Here is a 22,818-nt window from a genome sequence, read left to right as displayed (position 1 = left end):
ATGGCATGCCCTTCTAAAATCATGTAAAACACCGCAAGGTTACTCCAAGCAGAGTCTCCCTTTTTTCCAAAAATTGGGCCACACACACACCCACCCCTTCAGTGGCAGCACTTGTGCCCCAGTTGTACACTTCACAGGTAGATTTGCATCAAGCACATTCAAAATCCACAAGCATTTACTCTCCCCAGGATGACACAGGGGTAGTAAATTCCTTGTGGATCCATGACTTGTTCATTTTGATGAACGTTAGTCTGTCCACATTGTCACTGGACAGACGCGTGCGCTTATCTGTCAGCACACACCCAGCAGCACTGAAGACACGTTCAGAGACAACGCTGGCAGCTGGACACGACAAATTCTACAAGGCGTAAGTGGAGAGCTCTGGCCAGTTTTCAAGATTTGAAGCCCAAAATGAGCAAGGCTCCATTTGCAAAGTCATGGCATCGATGTTCATTTGGAGATAATCCTGTATCATCCTCTCCAGCCATTGACTATGTGTCAGACTTGTTGTCTCTTGTGGCCTTGCAAAGGATGGTCTAAAAAAATTATGAAAAGATTCAATAAAATTGCTGTTACCAGCACCAGATACGGTGCTACTGGTACGGGTAGACTGTTGAAGATGACGAGACCGTCGCATGTTTGTCAAGTTACAACTGGGAGATTCAGATGCAAAGATCGAGTAACAGCTTCTGCTGATACTCCTGCATACGTGCGTCCCTTTCTATGGCTGGAATTATGTCACAAAATTTGGACTTGTACCGGGGATCTAATAGTGTGGCACAGTGGTACAGTGGCAGGGTTGTGGGTCAGTGTACAGGAAAGGAAGCCTCACTTTCTATCCCTCCTAATGGGGAAATGCAGCGAGGAAGTCCCTGATCTTAGCTACACAGACGCTGTTATCTGTAGCTATTAAAATCTGTTTCCACGGATCTGACTGTCACCTATGGCTCTGAGCCCCTACAAGGGCTAGTAGAAACCTCTATCCCTATTGTGTATAGTGGTGTGTGTAGAGCGTACACAGCAGTATCGGAGACAGGAGCTACGCAGGCGGTGACTGACACCCAGACGCAGAAGAGATAATGGCGTCCGGACGGGCAGATACCCGTTTTTATAATGCAGGGACATGTGACATGGACATCCTATCACACATGCCGTTGCTTCTCTGGCTAAAAGTCCACTTAGCTGTGTGTGTGTCTGGGATTGGCTGACATGCTGGCCCGCCCCACTACACGCGCACGCTTAGGGAAGGAAGACAAGGGAAAAAAAATGGCGATCACCATTATCCCAGCAGCAGTGATCTGAATGCGTTGTTCCCGCACACTATACGCTGAAATTTCATAATAGTGTGAGTCACAGAGTGACTTACACTATTACAGCGGAAAGCCCGCTAGTAATTAGCTTGGCTTTTTGCTGCTAGAACCGTTCTCGAACGTAACTAGAACTATCCAGCTTTAGCAAAAAGCTTCGAGTTCTAGTTCGATCTAGAACAGCCCCCAAAATCACTCGAACCGCGAACTGTAGAACCGCGAATCCCGCTCAATTCTATTCATTACGTAAGATAAAGGAAAATACTTTTCTTCTCTGTAACTGATCATACAATCAACTCTTATCTTTGTCAATCATTGTTATTCTATATAAAATACATCTATTTATTTTTAAATCTTGAAGTCTATCTTTCCTCATCGCGTTTTTACTTAAAAAAAAAATTAGTCATATATTTTTAAAATTTTGGTGAGTCAGCCACTGATGATATTTTTTCTCATTTTTTTGTACTAACTCCTTCACCTTGCACAAGGGGGGACAAAAGCGAGTATTGCTAATACCTCTTGCAAAGTATCAGGAATTGAAGACAATTACGTCAAAATCAGTCAGAACCTAAAAAGACGGATGAGGATTCAGATCCCAATTGCAAGTCACATGTGTTCTGTTTAAATGGAAGTCTGAAGGATGCGCTAAGCTACAGAGAATCATTAATTGACGAGTCATTACAGAATAAGTCAATCCAAGGATGTATTGAGAAGTACTACAAGTGTCAGAGATATGGAACAGAACGGGCCTAGTCACAAAGGAGATCCAAGCAAAGTTATTTCCAGGTAAGACAGTGAATAGCATTTCTTCTTTTAGGGAACAAAGTAAGCTAAGTTTTACACATTCAGATAGGTCTTGCATAGAGATACTATGGTTAACCCCTTCACGACCATGGACGGATCTTTCCGTCATGGATCGTGTCCCGGTAAGCCCCGCGGGCAGGCGGCGTGGATCGGCACACATATCAGCTGTTTTCAACAGCTGACATGTGTGCCTACATGTTCCGAGTGGAATTGCATTCCACCCGGAACATTAACCCCTTAGATCTCGCTGCCAAAGTCTGGCAGCGAGATCTATATGCACGCGGCCATGTTTTTTACTTACCGCCGCCCCCTCCGGACGTCACGTGAGTGATCACGTGACGTTCGGTGGCTGCCATCGTAGCACAGGGTCATGTGATGATGCCTGATGCTATGAAGTTTCACTTTCATTCTTCCTCGGCACGGAGCAGAGGAAGAAAGAAAGTGACTATTTCTGCTGTTTACAGCGGTATAGCTGTGATCAGCAGATAGCGATCAGCAATCGGATTGCTGATCGCTATAGCCCCCTAGGGGGACTAGTAAAATAAAATAAAAAAAGTAAAAAAAAGTTTTAAAAAATTAAAAAAAAAAACAAAAAAAAAAAACTAAAAGTTCAAATCACCCCCCTTTCCCCCCATTGAAAATTAAAGGGTTAAAAAATAAATAAATATACACATATTTGGTATCGCCGCGTATAGAAATGCCCGATCTATCAAAATATAAAATCAATTAATCTGATTGGTAAACGGCGTAGTGGCAAAAAAATTCCAAACGCCAAAATTAAGTTTTTTGGTCGCCGCAAGTTTTACGCAAAATGCAATAACAGGCGATCAAAACGTAGCATCCGCGCAAAAATGCTACCATTAGAAACATCAGCTCGAGACGCAAAAAATAAGCCGTCACTGAGCCATAGATCCCAAAAAATAAGAACGCTACGTGTTTCGGAAAATGGCGCAAAACGTGCGCCACTTTTATTGGACAAACTTATGAATTTTTTGTAACCCCTTAGATACAAGTAAATCTATACATGTTTGGTGTCTACAAACTCGCACCGACCTCAGGCATCACACCCACATATCAGTTTTACCATATAGTGAACACCGTGAATAAAACATCCCAAAAACTATTGTGCGATCACACTTTTTTTGCAATTTTTCCACACTTGGAATTTTTTTGCTGCTTTCCAGTACACCATATGGTAAAACGTATGGTTTAATTTAAAAGTACAACTTGTCCCGCAAAAAACAAGCCCTCATATGGCAAGATTGACGGAAAAATAAAAAAGTTACGGCTCTCGGAAGAAGGGGAGCAAAAAACAAAAACGCAAAAACGGAAAGTGCCCCGGGGCTGAAGGGGTTAAGCTTACATGCAAAATGTGAACGTGAGAATTTGTGTGTAAATTCTAAGAAATTGGTGTCTTAACAGAGAGGAGAAATTAAGAAATGTCTTACATTTGGTTCATGTTTTTCATAAGTCTGTGTCAGAGAAATTCAAAGATTGTGTAAAAAACTGTACAACCTCTAGCATCAGATAGTAATATTGAACGTTATGTCAGTGATTGTTTGTATTGTGAAAAGTCAACAAGATGACTGCAGACATGTGGCATCTGTTGAAGGCGACCTGGTCTTCGAGGACACAGGAAATTAAGGAAAAGAGGGAGGAGAAAGAGGAAATGAAAGAATAGAGAGATGGAGAAGGAGACAAAATGGCTAAAGCCAGCTTCTAAAAATAGAACACACACAACTGGAAATAATAGGAAAAATGTATTGGCTCTATGCAAATAATTCCTGAATATGATCCCAAGCTACATGTTTGCAGAAATTTAGAAATATTTGAAAGTTTTGCTAAAAATTTGAATTTAACAACTGATAGAAAAATATGTAATTACTTACCGGGATTTTTTATTTTTTTTTAGAACCAATGACAGTACCACGGAGAGAGGGGATCCGCCCTTCAAGGACAGGAAACCTACTTAATAAAAGGGTGATAACGCTCCCATGCATCAGTTGGATTATAAAGCATGAGAGGACCTCCAGATAAACATGATTAACTTATACTATCACCTTGTATATTATACTACAAATATACATAAGTGCATTTTTCCCTTATTTATTTTTATTTTTTATTTACATATACAGGTATATTTAAACACCCCATGCGAGATGAGAGGGAATTTACCGGTGCTGTCATGGATTCGAAAAAAACACATTACCGGTAAGTAATTATGTACTTTTCCTCTCACCCATGACGGCACCACGGAGAGAATTAGAGAATTTCTTAGGGAGGGACCACAGCCTGAAGAACCCTTCTGCCGAAACTGAGATCAGATGGGGACGATAGATCTAGCCGGTAGTGTCTATAAAAAGTAGATGGTGAAGACCATGTTGTCGCCTTACAAATGTGTTCAATAGAGACATCGGATCTCTCCGCCCAGGAGGTTGCCACAGCTCTCGTGGAGTGAGCTTTCAACCCCTCCAGAACCGATCTGCCTATAGCAGTGTAGGCTAAGCAAATGGCCTCCCTAATCCACCTAACCAATGTGGATTTGGATACCCTACACCTCTTCCTCTGGCCCTGAAAGGTGACAAAGATCTATCCAGCCTCCAAGTCTCTGTGGCCTCTAGGTATTTTATCAATCATCTTCGGACATCTAGGGTGTATAGCTTCTCCTCTTTTTGATTCTTGGGACTATGCCAGAAGAAAGGAATAACTACCTCCTGAGACTTATGGAATTTGGACGGTACCTTAGGGAGATATGCCGCATCTGGTCGTAAAATAACGCTATCCGCTAAATTTTGAGTAAAAGGAGGAACCGACAACAGAGCTTGGATATCACCTACCCTAGCGGCAAATGTTAAGGTCACTAACAGGATGGTTTTAAGTGAAAGTAGTTTAATTGGGACAATCATAATCTGTTCAAAGGGATGCTCAGTCAAGGCCGATAGCACCAGATTAAAATCACATGGAGGCATTCTGGGTCTAACTATAGGAGCTGCTCTATAACGGGCCCTAATAAACAGAGATACCCATCGATCCTGTGCTAACTCATAATTGTATAGTGCTCTAAGTGCTGACATCTGGACCTTTAGGGTGCTAGTGGAAAGTCCTAAGTCTGCGCCCTTCTGAAGGAACTCTAAAATGGCACCGATGGGGACCTCATCACTCAGCTGGACCCCTAGAGTAGACAAAAACCTATTCCAAGTTCTGGCATAGATTTTAGTAATTATCGGTTTTCTACATTGGAGTTAAGTTGAGACCAGATTAGGGGAAAACCTTTTACTCTCTAGTAATGACCTCTTAAATTCCAAGCCATTAGATGAAGGTTGGAAACCTGAGGATGTGTGACTAGTCCCTGAGAAAGAAGATCTGGGATGGACAGGAGCACCCGCGGGTCAGAGATGGACATCCTTTTTAGCCAGGAAAACCATGGTCTTTTGAGCCAAAAGGGAGCTATGAGGAGGACTCTTGATTAATCTTCCCTGACCTTTCTCAGAACAGCTGGAATTAGCATCACTGGAGGGAAGGCATATCTTAGACTGAAGTCCCATCTGAAGAGGAAGGAGTCCACTGCATGGGGATACTCTCTGAGATTTACAGTGCAGAATCTCTGTACCTTTCAGTTGCCTGTTGGTGAACAAGTCTATTACTGGTTGACCCCATAAGTTCACTATTTGGGTAAACACTGATTGGTTAAAACCCATTCCCCTGTTTTAATTGATTGCAGCTCAAAAAATCCGCTTTGCGGTTTTCCCCTCCTTTTATGCCTAGAGCCGTCAGTGACTGAAGGTGGTGTTCTGCCACTTGAAATATACAACCAGTAATCTCTAATAGGGCTCTGAAATGGGTTCCCCTTTGGTGCTTGATATACGCCATTGTTGCTAAATTGTCCGAGAAGATTTGTACATGGCACACTACCAGTAAGGGTAAAAGGCCTAGCACTGAGTGTTGTACGGCCATCAGTTCTTTTAGGTTCGAGGAAGCTGGTTTCTCCCTTTCTGACAATTTCCCTTGAACCAGATGGTCCTGGAAATGAGCCCCCCAACCACTGGGGCTTGCATCTGTAGTAATAATCCTTGAGATGGAATTCTTCCAGGCTACGCCCTTTGACAGATTCTGCATGTCCTTCCACCAAAAGAGGGCCTGGATTATAGATGGTTCTAGCATCAATTCTGCCAATTGTCCCTTTAGAGCTACTTTGCTTGCCAGAATGTTCTATTGCAATTCTCTGAAATACATGAGGTCAGTGACCCTAGGAGAGACATGGCCCACCTGAGTGACATAACAGGAGACATAATAGATATTGAAACTTGGTTGAGGATATTTACAACCTTGTTCTGTGGCAGATGACATTCCTGGGTGTTGGAATCTAGAATGAGTCCCAAGAACAATTGAACCCTGCTTGGTTCCACAGTCTTGATTTTTTTAGATTCAGCAGCTAACCTAGGCTTTGCATGATGGTGCAGACTTTCTGCATCCAGAAAACGCACTGCTGATAAGATGCGTCCACAATCAGGAAATTGTCCAGGTATGGGACTAGTGGCTTGTCTTTTTCCCGTTAACGGGCCGTTATTTCCACTTCATGGAGTGACTTACAATCCGAAGGGGAGAGCTCTGTACTGAAAATGGCAAATCGTTCCCCCGATATATAGGACCACTCTGAAGAATTTTGAAATTCCGCATGCATAGGCACGTGATAATATCCATCCTTCAAATCTAGGACGGCCATATAACATCCTGGGAACAGAATTTTTACTGTTGACCTGATTTTCTCCATTTTGAAGGTTTCTGTTTTTATGTGAGCATTCAGGCCATTCAGATTTATTATAGTCCTGAAAGACCCGTCTGGTTTTCTTACTGGGAGGGGAAAAATATCCCCTCCCCTGTTCCTGTACCGGAACCTCCAGAAGGATTGATTTCCTTACTTGTAGGGATGGGCGAACCCCCCGATGTTCGGTGTTCGGGAGACTCGCCCGAACGTTTTGTAAAGTTCGCGTTCAGGTTGTGATATAACGCGAACTTGCGTCCCAACACCGAACTTGGACTTTACAGTTATGTGATAGGGCGGGGGGGCTGTAAAATAAAGAATACAGTTAATAATAAACATTGTCATTATACTTACAGGTCCCGCGACGCGTCCTGCAGATACTTTATCCCGCTGCTTCTCCTTCCGATCATCGCTGTGCCCTCCCAGTAACCAGCACTGATGATATGACCTTCCGTGACGTCATAGCATGTGACCAGTTACGTGTGTATTATCTCATTGGATACAGACTGGTCACATGGCTATGACGTCATACTAGGTCCTGTCAGTGCATCTCGCCAGTATGCGGTGCTCACCCGAGCATCTCCGTACTCAGTATACACGGCGAGTGCCGTGCACCGGCAAGATGCTCGGGCACATGCTTGGCTACCCGTCCAAGGATGTCGGCGCTCTTTACAGAGTAAGCCCACATGCAGGGACTGGCTGCCACAGCCGGTGAATAGTGACGTTGAGAATCAGGTGATCGGAGATCACCGTTGCTATAGTAACCTGCCTGTTAGGTTACTATTGCATCGGTGGCAGCGTTGACGTCACCGCTTAACAACCCGCAGCCTCTGCTCACTCACTGAGTGATTAGACTGCACAGGGAGCATAAGTGTTCTTCCTCCCATACAGTGCTATCTGATGTAGCACAGCTGCATGGGTTGAAAGGAGAAAGAAGATAATAATAATAATAATTTTATTCATTTATATAGCGCTATTAATTCCACAGCGCTTTACATACATTTGCAACACTGTCCCCATTGGGGCTCACAATCTAGAGTCCCTATCTGTATGTCTTTGGAGTGTGGGAGGAAACCGGAGTACCCGGAGGAAACCCACGCAAACACGGGGAGAACATACAAACTCCTTGCAGATGGTGTCCTTGGTGGGATTTGAACCCAGGACCCCAGCGCTGCAAGGCTGCAGTGCTAACCACTGAGCCACCGTGCCGCCCTGATAGAAGATAGAAGTCCAGGATCGTGGAGGGGTGAGAGGGAGTAATAAACATGGAGTCTCTAAGTGTGTCTGTGTATTTATTTCTAATAAAGTATTTTTTCTCTGTGTGATGTCTTTTTTTGAACCCTTTATTGTAGATTCTTAATGGCCGGATCAAACTTGCCTGACATTAAGAATCTCTGGCTTAATACTAGCTAGTAAAACAAAGCTCATATTAACCCCTTATAACCCAGCGTGCCACCAGTCACCAGGGCCACTGAAAGAGTTGGATAAAGCGCCAGAAGATGGCGCTTCTATGAAAGCGCCATTTTCTGGGGCGGCTGCGGACTACAAGTTTCAGCGGGGGGGGGCCCAGAAAGCTTGGGCCAACCTGCGCTGCGGATTCCTATCCCCAGCTGTTTAGTTGTACCTGGCTGTACACAAAAATGGGGCGAAGCCCATGTAATTTTTTTTTTAATTATTTCATGAAATTCATGAAATAATTAAAAAAAAAAAGGGCTTCCTTATATTTTTAGTTCCCAGCCAGGTACAAATAGGCAGCTGGGGGTAGGGGGCAGCCCGTACCTGCCTGCTGTATCTGGCTAGCATACGAAAATATGGTGAAGCCCACGTTATTTTTTTTGTTTGTTTTTTGGCAAAAAACGTTAAAAAAAAAAAAAATGCTTCCCTGGATTTCCCATTGCCAGTGAAGGTAACACCAAGCAGTTGGGGTTAGCAGCCAGCATCTGCTTGGATGACCCTTAGCTAGCAATACAAAAAATGCAGCGGGAGCCGACATTTTTTTTAAATTATTTATTTAAATAACTAAAAAAAAAAGGGCTTCCCTGTATTTTGATTGCCTGACATCACAGTACTGTAAAAATAAATCATTAAAAAAAATAACATAGTGCTCCACGGTATTTTTGATTCTCAGCGCAGATAAAGCAGACAGCTACGGGCTGCCACCCTCATCTGCCTGGCATTACCTTGGCTGGCAATCAAAATATGGCGAAGCCCATTAATTTTTTATTTAAAAGAAATAATGAAAATAATAAATGCGTGGGCTCCCGCCATATTTTGATCGCCAATCAGGTAAAGCCAGGCAGCCGGGGGCTGGGATTCTCCGCAGCCCGCAGCCGCCCTTGGAAATAGCGCATTCTTTCTTAGCGCCATTTCCAAGTCTTTTAGACCTTTACTGGCTAGTGACGCTGTGGAGTAGTTGTATGCATGTGATGGAGCATTGTCCTGCATGAAAATCATGTTTTTCTTGAACGATACCGACTTCTTCCTGCACCACTGCTTGAAAAAGTTGTTTTCCAGAAACTGGCAGTAGTTCTGGGAGTTGAGCTTCACTCCATCCTCAACCCGAAAAGGTCACACAAGTTCATCTTTATGATACCAGCCCATACCAGTACCCTACCTCCACCTTGCTGGTGTGGAGTCCATAAAACCTTTGAAAAATCAGTCTTAAGATATTTCTTGGCCCAGTCTTGACATTTTATCTTATGTTTCTTGTTCAAAGGTGGTTGTTTTTAAGCCTTCCTTACCTTGGCCATGTCCCTGAGTATGGCACACCTTTGTGCTTTTTGATACTCCAGTAACATTCCAGCTCTGAAGTATGGCCAAACTGGTGGCAAATGGCATCTTGGGAGCTTCACACTTGATTTTTCTCAATTCATGGGCAGTTATTTTGCTCCTTTTTTACCCAACACGTTTTTTGCACCCTGTTGGCTATTTGCCATGAAACGCTTGATTGTTCGGTGATCACGCTTCAAAAGTTTGGCAATTTCAAGACTGTTGCTTCCCTCTGCAAGACATCTCACAATTTTAGACATTTCAGAGCCCGTCAAATCTCGCTTCTGACCCATTTTGCCAAAGTAAAGGAAGTTGCCTAATAATTAAGCACAGTTTATATAGGGTGTTGATGTCATTACACCACACCCCTCCTCATTACAGAGATGCACATCACCTGATTTACTTAATTGGTAGTTGGCTCTCAAGCCTATACAGCTTGGAGCAGGACAACATGTATTAAAATGATCATGTGATCAAAATACTCATTTGCCTAATAATTCTACACAGAGTGTATAAAACGCACTTTAATTCCCCAAAATTTGTGGTTAAAGTGGGGGGTGAGTCTTATAGTCCGATGGGTGCTGTGCTGTGGTGGTGAAGCGGGTGAAGGAGGGTGCGGTGGTGGTGGAGCGGATCATCAAAGGCAGGAGCCGGCTGTAGCAGCGCCTACCGTGACCACATAGGCCTGCTCATTATCTCTTTTCATATGCACTGCATCCCGACGCCCATCATCTCTCACCGCTGAAGCCAGCCCTGACAGGTGGGCAGGATGTTGGGCGGGGGATGCGCGCATAATTAACAGACGGCCCGTGTTATCATCCCTGGCTCATACAACCAGTGATCATGTGTGGCTATATTCACTGCCTCCCGCGCATCATCATAATGTAAACCCTGACTGTTTAAAATTTGCCGGTATCATGAAGGTTAATCCAAAACCAGGTGATACTAATCGACTCCTGTTACAAAAGGAATCTAAGCTTATAATGGATCTAAAAGCCCTCAGTCCCCTAGGCATGAATGACAAAAATGATTTGGCGTTATTTTTATAATATGTAAAAAAAAGTGACATATTTAGGTTATGAAAAGGTTTTTTGATTATTGATAATTTAATATCCTATCCTGAAGAAATGCTCCTAGTATTGTGTATTCACACAGATGTTTTTAATCACGTAATGATGCAAGACCCATGTCTCCCTTAATAGGAGTGGCTCATGCATCTTGCACTACAGGACCTGCCAAAGCACAAACGTGCAAAACGGCTTCCCGTCGTCCAACGTCTATAGCCCACCCTCACCTCCCCCTGCAATAAACCACCGCTTTCTGAGCAACAGTGAGTGCTGCCATTCTTTCTCCCATGTGGATTTGCATCCCGGACTTACTACTTAGATTGTGCACCTGTTGCTGAGCAGTGAAGGATCACAAAATTGGAAATCACTAGCAGGAATAGCAGTGCCCGGCTTTATCTTTATTTTTCAAAAATAATGTTTAGCAGACATCAGTCCTAGTGTTTAATCAGTCACATCCATACACATGTATTATCACATCTCATTAACTAGAGACCATAGAAGAAAAATGAGTGGAGTTTTAGGGCCATAATTTTTCACTGATTCTAAATAAGGTGAAATATCTCAGACACAAATTATTTTGTTCCCCAGTGGAGACTGCAAAGAATTGGCACAAATGTTATACAATGCAAGAACTATTGTAGTTTAAAAGTTTTCAGTATAGATTCTGTACAATTTCACAGTAGTGAACTAATGTAAAGTTTCATATGAAATAGACTCACCTTTGCTGCTACAATACTTAATCCCATGCCATTTTGTTTCTTTAAAGTCACAGTGATAATTTCAGGCTCTTTCCTCAGTGGCTAAAAGAATACAGGCAAAATAATAATCACCAAATGAAAGCAGAAAAGCAAAAATGATTAACGTTTGATACATTTTTTTAAAGAAACATTTTGCTTTCTAATAATGTGAACATGATATTCTAAAAAAATAATAATAGGTGGCACGATTACAAAAGCTGCCTATTTACATATAGTTACATGTGAACAGGTTTTAATAATAATTGCTCCTTGCAGGTGACATGAAGGAAACCCATTCAAGTGAGAGAATTAAAAACTAGAAGATACTTGAATGGAACCTGTCATGTTGTTTTTGATATTAAACCTCCCCCAATGTGTTTTACATGATGCAATGTGCATCACTAGCATGGTTTTCTAAAAACAAAATTCCATGTATTTATCTTTAAAAAAACCAACAAAAAAAACAAAACAGTTTATATGCTTAGGTAAAACAAGTACAGAACTTTTTCAGTCACAGTGACACTGAAAAGTATGTACAGTAAATGTACTCAATACTCCTTTTGCATGAATTACTGCATCAATGTGGCGTGGCGGCGATCAGCCTGTGGCACTGCTGAGGTGTTCTGGAAGCCCAGGTTGCTTTGATAGCAGCTTTCAGCTCATCTGCATTGTTGGGTCTGGTGTCTCATCTTCCTCTGGACAATATCCTATAGATTCTTTATGGGGTTAAGGTCAGGTGAGTTTGCTCGCTAATCAAGCACAGTAACGATGTGGTTATTAAATCAGGTATTGATACTTTTGGCAATGTGGACAGGTGCCAAGTCCTGCTGCAGAATGAAATTTCCATCTCCAAAAAAGCTGGTCGGCAGATAAAAGCATGAAGTGCTCTAAAATTTCCTGTTAGACAGCTGCACTGAGTTTTGTCTTGATAAAACACACTGGACCTACACCAGCAGATGACATGGCTCTCCAAACTATCACTGATTGTGGAAACTTCACACTAGACCTCACGCAGCCTGGATTGTGAGCCTTTCCACTCTTCCTCCAGACTCTGAGACATTGATTTCCACATGAAATTCAAAATTTACTTTCGTCTGAAAACACCACCTTAGACCACTGAGCAAAAGTCCAGTTCTCTTTCTCCTTGGCCCAGGTAAGATGCTTCTAATATTGTCTATTGGTCATGAGTTGCAACACTTGTAGCCCGTGTCCTGGATACGTCTGTGTGTGGTGGCTCTTGAAGACTGGCTCAAGCAGAAGTCCACTCTTGTGAATCTCTCCTACATATTTGAATGGCCTTTTCTTAACAATCCTATCAAGGCTGCAGTTATCCCGGTGGCTTATGCATGTTTCTACCACACTTTTTCCTTCCACTCAACCTACCATTAATATGTTTGGATACAGCACTCTGAACAGCCAGCTACTTTAGCAATAATCTTTTGTGGCTTACCCTCCTTGTGGAGTGTGTCAGTGACTGCCTTCTGGACATCTGTCAAGTCAACAGTCTTCCCCATGATTGTGTAGCCTACAGAACCAGACTAAGGGGTACTTTGCACGCTGCAACATCACAAGCCGATGCTGCGATGTCGAGCGCGATAGTCCCAGCCCCCGTCGCAGCAGAGATATCTTGTGATTGCGGCTGTAGCGAACATTATCGCTACGGCAGCTTCATACGCACTTACCTGCCCTGCGACGTCGCTTTGGCCGGCGACCCGCCTCCTTATTAAGGGGGCGTGTTGTGCGGCGTCATAGCGACGTCACACGGCAGGTGGCCAATAGAAGCGGAGGGGCGGAGATGAGCGGGATGTAAACATCCCGCCAACCTCCTTCCTTCCGCAGACCGGCGTTAGACGTGGTGACGCAGGTAGGAGATGTTCCTCGCTCCTGCGGCTTCTCACACAGCGATGTGTGCTGCCGCAGGAACGAGGAACAACTTCGTACCTGTCACTGCTGCCAAATTATGGAAATGTTGGACCCTACACCGATGATACGATAACGACGCTTTTGCGCTCATTAATCGTATCAAAAAGGATTTACACACTACGATATCGACTGCGACGCCGGATGTGCGTCACTTTCGATTTGACCCCACCGATATCGCACCTGCGATGTAGTGTGCAAAGCCCGCCTAAGGGACCATTTTAAAAGCTTAGGAAGTCTTTTGCAGGTGTTTTGTGATAATTATTCTAATTTTCTGAGATAATGACTTTTGGGTTTTCATTGGCTGTAAGCCAAAATCAACAACATTAACAGAAATAACACTTGAAAAGGGTCACACGGTTTGTAATGACTTGTTTCCCTTTTTATATTAAATTACTCAAATTAACTATTTGATGATATTCTAATTTCTTGAGATGCATTGTATATAAATAAAAATATACTGCTAAAAATATCATCTTGACCTGCAAATAAACTGCCATAGAGCTTCATCAGGAAAAAAAATATATAGCTCTAAGAATACAGCAATGCAAAAACTGTTCTTTTGTTTAACATTTTTCTGGTGTAAAGGCGTCAAAACATGAATAAAACTAAATAAATGTGGTATCGCTGTATTGTACTGACCCGAAGTATAAAACTGTCTTAACACTTTAATGGCATTGTGAGAATTGTTGTTTCTTATGGATTCAGCTTCACAAAAAGCAGAAGATAAAGCGATTAAAAAATATTATATGGCCCAAAGTGCTACCAATAAAACTGCAGCTCATCGCGCAAAAAACATGCCCTCACATGACTCTGTCGGCAAACAAAAAAAAAAAACTATAGCTATCAAAACTCAGTGATGCAAAAAACCTTTTATATATATTTTTTTTTTATAATTCTTTATTTAACTTTACATCAGTAAACAAAATATAAACCAGAGAGATACATTGCACAAAAAAGAATGCAAACCATTTTAGGTAAAACAAGATATAAACTGGACTGTGAAAAGCTTTTACAGAGCTACGACAGCCTCCAATTCCCCAGCGGTTGGAAGACGAAACAGCCCAACCGAAGGGGAGAGAGTAAGAAAGGAAAAATTGTAGAAAAGAAAGAGATTACGAGGGAACAAAGAAAGAACGAACGATAGGAAGAGCAAAGAACGAGGATAAGAAAACAAGAAAAAAAAAGGGTGGCAGGGGGCGGTGAGGGGAGGAAGGAGGGTGGGGGAAAGTGCCTTCCATCCACACACCTTCATCCACAAGGTATCTCTTTCCGTTTATCTCAGTGCCTCCTTATATTCGTCTGTCTGTTTGAAGTTGAGCCATTAGTATCAGGTGGCCCAGAACTTCCCATAAGTGTCATGGATCGAAGATGTCAGGTCCTTCATAAGCATAATTAACCCTCCCGATCCACAGTGACATGGTGGGACAGGTAACTTTCCTCCAGTTAAAAGGGACACACGAGCGGGCCGTCATAATTAGAAATCTCAAGAGCGAAAGTTTGTATGCAGAAGCCGACATTTTGGTGTGCTGCAGTAGGAATAATGCAGGCCCCATTTCTCCTGCATGTAGGGCCGGCGTTAGCAGCCGGCACACCCAGGCAAGTGTCGGGGCCCTGTACTGACAGGGGGGTCCACTCACGCTATCTAGGACACCTACAGTACGTTGCGCCATTCATTTCCCCTGTGGGCCTTCGTACTGCCTCCTATTTGTGTTCCACTGTGGAACGCAAGATGGGTGGGGGGGCACGTCTCTCCTCCCTCCTCGCCTACTTGATTATTGATTACTAGTCATTGTTCGTGACAATGCGCAACGCATGTTTGGACAGGACCACCTTATCTCGCCTCTTTGCAATGTTGCGAGTGGAGCGTATCGGAGCCATGCGTCCCAACCAGCTGCTGTCACAAAACCCCCGCACGTCGTTTCCACTTACGATAGCAGTGGGCGGGCCTTCAAAGAATGATCATCATCATCAGCGCACTGCACTTCCTCCTATAAGCTAAGCATTCCACAGGGGAACGCACGCCGGCACTGCCTCCTCTCTTACTATCAGGACCTTGTCACTGGCGATTGGCCGACTCACGCCAGTACTGAAGCAGGTCCGGACCGTCCGGGTCCATTGGAGTACAAGAAGCCCAGGTTAGAAGAGCTGCTGCTGGAAGCCAGAAATGCATTGCCACTGTTTGTTTTTTTGCATTAATATTGTACCTATGTGTGTTGGCCAGCTTTATTTTTTTTTAAATAAACCTGACATTTCATATGTATTGTCTTGAACAGTTTTTTTTTTCCTTGAAAATTTCTGTATATTATATATGTATAATAGAGTGAGGGGCAGATGGGTTGTGCAGCAGTATAGTGGGGTGAGGGTCCGGGTCATAGTAGGTACATCTGGTTGTACAGCAGTATAGTCGAGTGAGGGGGGTGGGTGAGGGTACAGTAGGTGAGGGTAGAGCTGATCCTGCAGCGGTTTAGTGGTGTTAGGGGGATGGGTGAGGATACAGTAGGTGAGGGTAGAGCTGGTCCTGCAGCAGTATAGTGGGGTGAGGGGGATGGGTGAGGATACAGTAGGTGAGGGTAGAGCTGGTCCTGCAGCGGTTTAGTGGGGTGAGGGGTATGGGTGAATATACAGTAGGTGAGGGCAGAGCTGGTCATGCAGCGGTATAGTGGAGTGAGGGGTATGGGTGAGGGTACAGTAGGTGAGGGTAGAGCTGGTCCTGCAGCGGTATAGTGGGGTGAGAGGGATAGGTGAGGCTACAGTATGTGAAGGTAGAGCTGGTCCTGCAGTGGTATAGTGGGGTGAGGGGGGTTGGGTGAGGATACAGTAGGTGAGGGTAGAGCTGGTCTTGCAGCGGTATAGTGGGGTGAGGGAGATGGGTGAGGATATGTAGGTGAGGGCACAGCTGGGCATACAGCAGTATAGTGGGGTGAAGGGGTTGTGTGAGGATACAATAGGTGAGGACAGAGCTGGTCGTTCAGCGGTATAGTGGGGTGAGGGGGATTGATGAGGGTACAGTAGGTTAGAGCAGAGCTGGGCATGCAGCGGTATAGTGGGGTGAGGGGGATGGGTGAGGGTACGGTAGGTGAGGGTAGAGCTGGTCTTGCAGCAGTATAGTGGGATGAGGATACAGTAGGTGAGGACAGAGCTGGGCATGCAGCAGTATAGTGGGGTGAAGGGGTTGTGTGAGGATACAGTAGGTGAGGACAGAGCTGGTCGTGCAGCGGTATAGTGGGGTGAGGATACAGTAGGTTAAAGCAGAGCTGGGCATGCAACGGTATAGTGGGGTAAGGGGGATGGGTGAGGATACAGTAGGTGAGGGTAAAGCTGGTCTTGCATCAGTATAGTGGGGTGAAGGGTGAGAATACAGTAGGTGAGGGCAGAGCTGGGCATGCAGCAGGATAGTGGGGTGAAGGGGTTGTTTGAGGATACAGTAGGTGAGGATAGAGTTGGTCCTGCAGCGGTATAGTGGGGTGAGGGGGATAGGTGAGGATACAGTAGGTGAGGGTAGAGCTGGGCATGCAGCAGTATAGTGGGGTGAAGGGGTTGTGTGAGGATACAGTAGGTGAGGACAGATCTGGTTGTGCAGCAATATAGTGGGGTGAGGATACAGTAGGTTAGAGCAGAGCTGGGCATGCAGCGGTATAGTGAGGCGAGGGGGTTGTGTGAGGATACAGTAGGTGAGGACAGAGCTGATCATGTAGCGGTATAGTGGGGTGAGGGTACAGTAGGTGAGGGAAGAGCTGGGCATGCAGCAGTATAGTGGGGTGAGGGGGATGGGTGAGGGTACAGTAGGTGAGGACAGAGCTGGTCATACAGCGGTATAGTGGAGTGAGGGGGATGGGTGAGGGAACAGTAGGTAAGGGCAGAGCTTGTCGTGCACCGGTATAATGGGGTGGAGGGGGATGGGTGAGGATACAGTAGGTGAGGGTGAAGATGGTCGGGTGGCAGTATAGTGTGCTGAGGGTCACTGCAGGTTGTAGGCTTGTCGGAAGAGGTGGGTCTTCAGGTTCTTTTTGAAGGTTTCCACGGTAGGCAAGTCTGATATGTTGGGATAGAGAGATCCAAAGTATGAGGGAGGCTTGAGAGAAATCTTGCATGCGATTGTGAAAAGGAGGGAGAAGAGCAGGAGGTCTTGTGGGGACCAGAGGTTACATGCAAATAGGTACTGGGAGACTAGGTCACAGATGTATGAAGGGTCCTCGTATTTATTTATGTATATAAAAATGGATCTAGCTCTTCAAGGTATGTGTGCTGCCAGACTGGTACCAGTGTTTCCGTCCCAGTGACAACTGGAGCAAATCACCACTAGTCTTTTACCGTGTTTCCCCGAAAGTAAGGCCCTGTCTTACATTAATTTTACCCCCAAAAGTCCCACCCTGCCTTACTTTCGGGGGAGGCCTTACATTGGAAAAAAAAAATAACAATTTCCCCCTCCCCCCTCCCCCCTGCAGCCTCCCCATTGTTTGAGAGTCCGGCATCCACCCCATCCTCCCCCCTGCAGCCTCCCCATTGTTTGAGAGTCCGGCATGCACCCCATCCTCCCCCCTGCAGCCTCCCCATACAGTGGTTCTGCCCCCCACTCTGCCACCACACACACTGACACATACGGTACCGGTACAGACCCACACGGCACCCACACACATATCGTACCGGTACCGTACACACACACACACACACACACACACACACTCTGACACATACAGCCCCCATACACATACCGTACACACACAGAGAGAGAGTTTCGGAACTTACCGTTACTTTCCTTCTGCCAGGGACGCCGGGGACGCTGGACCAATGGGAGCGAGCCTGCAGGCGGTGACATCGCGGCTGATTCGGCCAATCAGCTGCGAGCCGGCTGACTGGCCAATCACAGCTCGAGCTGATGGCCAGCAGGGAGCCTGTGACGAACAGGCTGATCGGCCAATCAGCATCAAGCAGGAAGAGCGTTGACCCGGGACGCGCCGCAGGCCGGCGAGATTGCGGGGGCCATTCACCGGAGGAGGTATACATTACGCCGCGACCACCACCCATAGGCGGCCTTACATTCCCCGGGCACCCCCGCTACCCTGCCTTACAATCGGGGGGTGCCCTACATTGGCGGACCCCCCCGAAACCCCCACCCTGCCTTACTTTCGGGGGGGTCCTACTTTCGGGGAAACACGGTATGTCATGTTGTACAAGCAACAATCACAGCTGATGTTTGTTATACACAGCAGCTGAAATGCATCTAAAAATCCAATCATGAATGAAGGAATATTTGCATGTTCAACATGGAATAAAGGGTGTGGGTCTCAGTTTTTGAAAATGGTACACTTCTAAGGACAGTTTCCACTGGTAAATTACATTTATCAATGTCTGCTGGGCTCTAATACTTTAGGTACTGATACTCTAGATCACCTGATTTTGCCATCTGCTAACTCACAGCACCTACATGTCCCCTACTCCAAGACCAACACAGTTTTGAAACACCACGATCAGGATTTGTTGCCCAGAACCCACTGGTGGACTAGTAAGTGACCAATTATTACTATTACTACATATTACTGCAATCTTTGTTCTCAACCCCTACTGCTTATACAGTGGAACCTTGGTTAACAAGAACAATCTGTTCTGGCAGTGTGCTTGTTAACCAAGTTACTCTGTTCAGCAAAGCAAGATTTCCCATACAAAATCATTGCAATGCAGACAATTCTTTCCACAACTTGTTAAATGTCCCATCCTGGTACCCTATTGTGCCATTCCACGCACACACACGCACGCGCACACACACACACACACACACACACACACACGTTATGCTCATCTTATTTTCCGTTCCATCGCCGGCCTCATGGTTCTTGTAGTTCGCCGCTACAGGATGTGTATCGGGTAACCATCGTGACCGATGGTTCCTCCACTGTCAGCTGTGACTCAAAGGCAGCGCGCTGGCCAATCAGGCGAGAGGCTCCTGCCTTTGATGTCAGCACTCTGGCAGCGGAAGTCCCGGCATCGGTCAAAATGGTTACCCGATATATATCCTGTAGCAGCGAACTACAAGAACCATGAGGCCGGCAATGGAACAGAAGGTAAAATGAGCATAATATGTGTGTGTGCGTGCGTGTTTGTGTGTGCTTGTGTGTGTGTTTGTGTGGACTGCAAGAGCGGGTTAGAGCGCGGTGGATGTACGGAACCGGAAGTGTGTGCGGTATTTGCTCATACAGCAAAGCTTGCTCGTGAACGGAGTTACAAATTTACAGCAAGCGTTGCTCGTTAGGCAAAATACTCGCATACTGGGTTACTCGTTAAGCAAGGTTCCACTGTCCTCCTGTTTACACGGGAGATGTGCAGTCAGTCCCCACGTCCTTTTATAGTTGTATCACAGCAACAATCATCCAAGAGGCCTTTAATATGGTGCAGTTATCAGGCAGAAAAGAGGCCAGGTTACTGCTCATTACTTATATATGCTGTATAAATCATGTTGACATCAACAGAAATGGTCTTGCTTTCACAGCTTTTTTAGGACAAAATGGCTAGTAGGGATCAAGGCCAAGAACTTTCAGGAGATCAGGCACCTCCATTCAAGAAGCACAAGTCTGAAAGTCAGAAAAGAAAAGATAAGCAGTTATTGGAAGAGAAAGTGAAGAAACTTACTACCACTGATTGTGTGGATTTCCTAAAGAAGCAAACGGACAGTGGAGAGTCTACCAGTTGCAATACATCAAATATTCAAACAGATACGAGTGTCTCTGTGGAAGCATTTTCTAGCACGGACGAAGTTAATCAAGAAATTGAAGATTCTTCACATCAGCAACTTGTTCTTCGTCTTTCTGAACCTCATGCAGAGCTAACTGATGATCCTGCTGAACGGCCTGTATAATTTCTGATGCGCTGAGATGCCAGGCAATTAAAAGGGGTCCCAAACAAGTGAGATTGAATAATTTCCTGCTCACTGACTTTTCTGATGGTTCAAAGAGACGCTTCGCCAGTACTCATTACCACAGGTTGATGGGTACTGTAATAAAGGTTTTACAATACTGGCTTGTTTACTACGCAGTTGGAGATTGCACATATTGTTTCTGTTGCCGGTTGTTTGACAATGAAGCAAAATCCATGTTATCAAGTCCTGGTGGTTTTGGAGACTGGAAACATGTCAGTGGTAAGGGATCTTTACACTTCTATTAAGTATCCAGCCCTCATTTTTCTAATTATGCAAAATGGAAAGAGCTCGAAGGAAGATTAACAATAGAAAGAGCCATTGACAAAGATTTGTGTAGGCAAATCCATTTGGAAGAACAACGTTTAAGTTTTGTTGCGAATACTGAAGGTGATTCGTTCAGAGGATCATCCGATACTGTATTCACAGAACACAATGGGATTTTTCTCCAGTTACTCGAACTGACCTCTGAATTTGATTTGGTTATTAAGGAACACTTGCAGCGTGCTAAAGGCGGCACAAATGTGCATTATTTGAGCAAGGAAATGCAAAACAACTTTTTAAAGTTGATTGAAGATGCAGTAATTTACATAATAATGGATCAAGTAAAGCGAGCAAAATTTTTCAGCATAATCTTATACTGCACACCAGACATCTCTAAGCAAGAACAGTTGTCCCTTGTGCTGCGATATGTGCACATTGATGAAATTAGCAAAACAGTGGAGGTCAAAGAAAGTTTCTTGGAATTTCTGCATGTCACAGACACAACTGGAAGAGGCCTAGCAACAGTTGTGTTAGAAAAGATTGACGGAACAGCATCAGTTGTGTGTCTCGGTTATTCGTGGCCAGTGCTATGATAATGGAGCTAATATGAGGGGACAAAACAAAGGAGTGCAGGCCATTGTTTTGGAGAAAAACCCTCTTGCATTTTTTGTTCTATGTTCTCCACAAAATTGTAATCTTGTAGTGTGATACATGCTGCAGAAAGTTCCTGCCACTCAAAACAGTTTTACGACCTTCTGAGTCGCATTTATTCATTCTTTTCTGGAGCAACTAAGAGGTGGGAAGTGGCCTCTGAGCATTTGTCCCAATTAACAGAAAAGGCTCTGTGGAGACACGGGGCTCAGTGGGTGCTCTCATCCACTAAAACCCGCCGCCTGTAGAAAGACAGCGTGGCTCAGGGCTCATCCCAACTGAATGCCAGCCTCCATAACCGTGGGAGTAACACTACTCAGACAACACAGGGTGAGGGAACCACAATAATTAGACTTTATTAGATCCCCAAACAATTAACGGCACATAACACATAACCAGCAAAACACAAATGTAACAGGCAACAGAGTCTCACCCTTCCGCTGGCTCACCAGGGATTTAGAATGTCCATGCCTCAGAGGTTCCAGGGCTATTTACGCCAATCCAGCAGCACCCCGCTTTTGGCGGGCACCCACAGAGAAAGGAATAATGCCAGATTTAGGAAGCTGGCTGAGTTCTGCAAAGGCTGTAACGGGTGACTGAACTGTCCCAACCTGAGTGTTCTCCTTAGGTAGTCCTGGTATGATGTTACAATCCTGGCAGCCGGAGTCGGAATCCCTAGGCTGTGGATATGGTCTCGAACCGGAACCGGAGTCCCTAGATTGAAGCCATAAGATATCCTGATCCTCTAGTCAGCCCCTAAGAGCTTAGACTGGATCCATCAGCATCAATCAACAACCTGGTGGCTTAAAGAAGTCCTTTTTATAGCCACAGCCTTCCACTTGGATACACTGCGTCCTCATCGATCGGTTGGACAAGATCGTCTCTCCCATTAGATGAATCTCAAGCTGCATGGACAATGTTCATCCAAATGATGTCTACAGAAAGACTCAGGGTATACATGTAGTCTGGAAGTCACCGACTAGACAATGGCTTCTAAGGTAATTACATTAGCAATACACAACTACAATACAACGGTTACTGGAAGGGTCTGGAGAAACAATAGCTAAGCAAACATGAGGTAATACACAATAGAACAATACGTCTGGCTGAATGTTAAGAAACTTTAACCTATGAGAGTCCATGTTGTCACAGGCTCTATCTCAGACACGATGGTGTGCTCGGCTTGAATCTGTGAAAGCAGTTTTGTTTCAGTTTCCTCAGCTTGCTGAAGCTTTAGAAGTTTTTGTACATGGCAATAAATATTCCAAAGACACATACAGCGAAGTAAAGAATCTATTGGATTCACTATACACGTACCCTTTTGTTGTATCATTATGTGTTCGGTATGACATTTTGCTGCAGGTTAACCGAATCAGCCTTGCTGTACAGACTAAAGGCCACTTTACACGCTGCAATATCGTGACCGATATCGCTAGAGTGGGTACCCGCCCCCATCGGTTGTGCGACATGGGCAAATCGCTGCCCGTGGTGCACAACATCGCCCAGACCAGTCACACTACTTACCTGCCCTGCGAGGTCGCTGTGACCGGCGAAGCACCTCCTTTCTAAGGGGGCAGTTCGTTTAGCGTCACAGCGATGTCACAGCTGCGTCACTGAACCGCCGCCC

At 44.9% G+C, this 22,818-nt stretch overlaps 1 protein-coding gene across 7 annotated transcripts in view; it reads right to left on the bottom strand.

Annotated features, from left to right (window-relative positions):
• AFDN (afadin, adherens junction formation factor) overlaps positions 1–22,818 on the bottom strand; it is a 1,370,646-nt gene that overhangs the window by 465,228 nt on the left and 882,600 nt on the right. For all 7 annotated transcript variants that reach the window (XM_075339717.1, XM_075339721.1, XM_075339720.1 and 4 more), the window contains exon 22: positions 11,429–11,509. In XM_075339717.1, the coding sequence (XP_075195832.1) occupies positions 11,429–11,509 (81 nt within the window). The remainder of the gene's footprint in view (positions 1–11,428; positions 11,510–22,818) is intronic.

Source organism: Anomaloglossus baeobatrachus, chromosome 3, assembly GCF_048569485.1.
Source record: "Anomaloglossus baeobatrachus isolate aAnoBae1 chromosome 3, aAnoBae1.hap1, whole genome shotgun sequence".
Classification (NCBI taxonomy): Eukaryota; Metazoa; Chordata; class Amphibia; order Anura; family Aromobatidae; genus Anomaloglossus; species Anomaloglossus baeobatrachus.
Note: the sequence above shows the minus strand (reverse complement) of the source record. Positions and strands in the feature narration are given on the sequence as shown.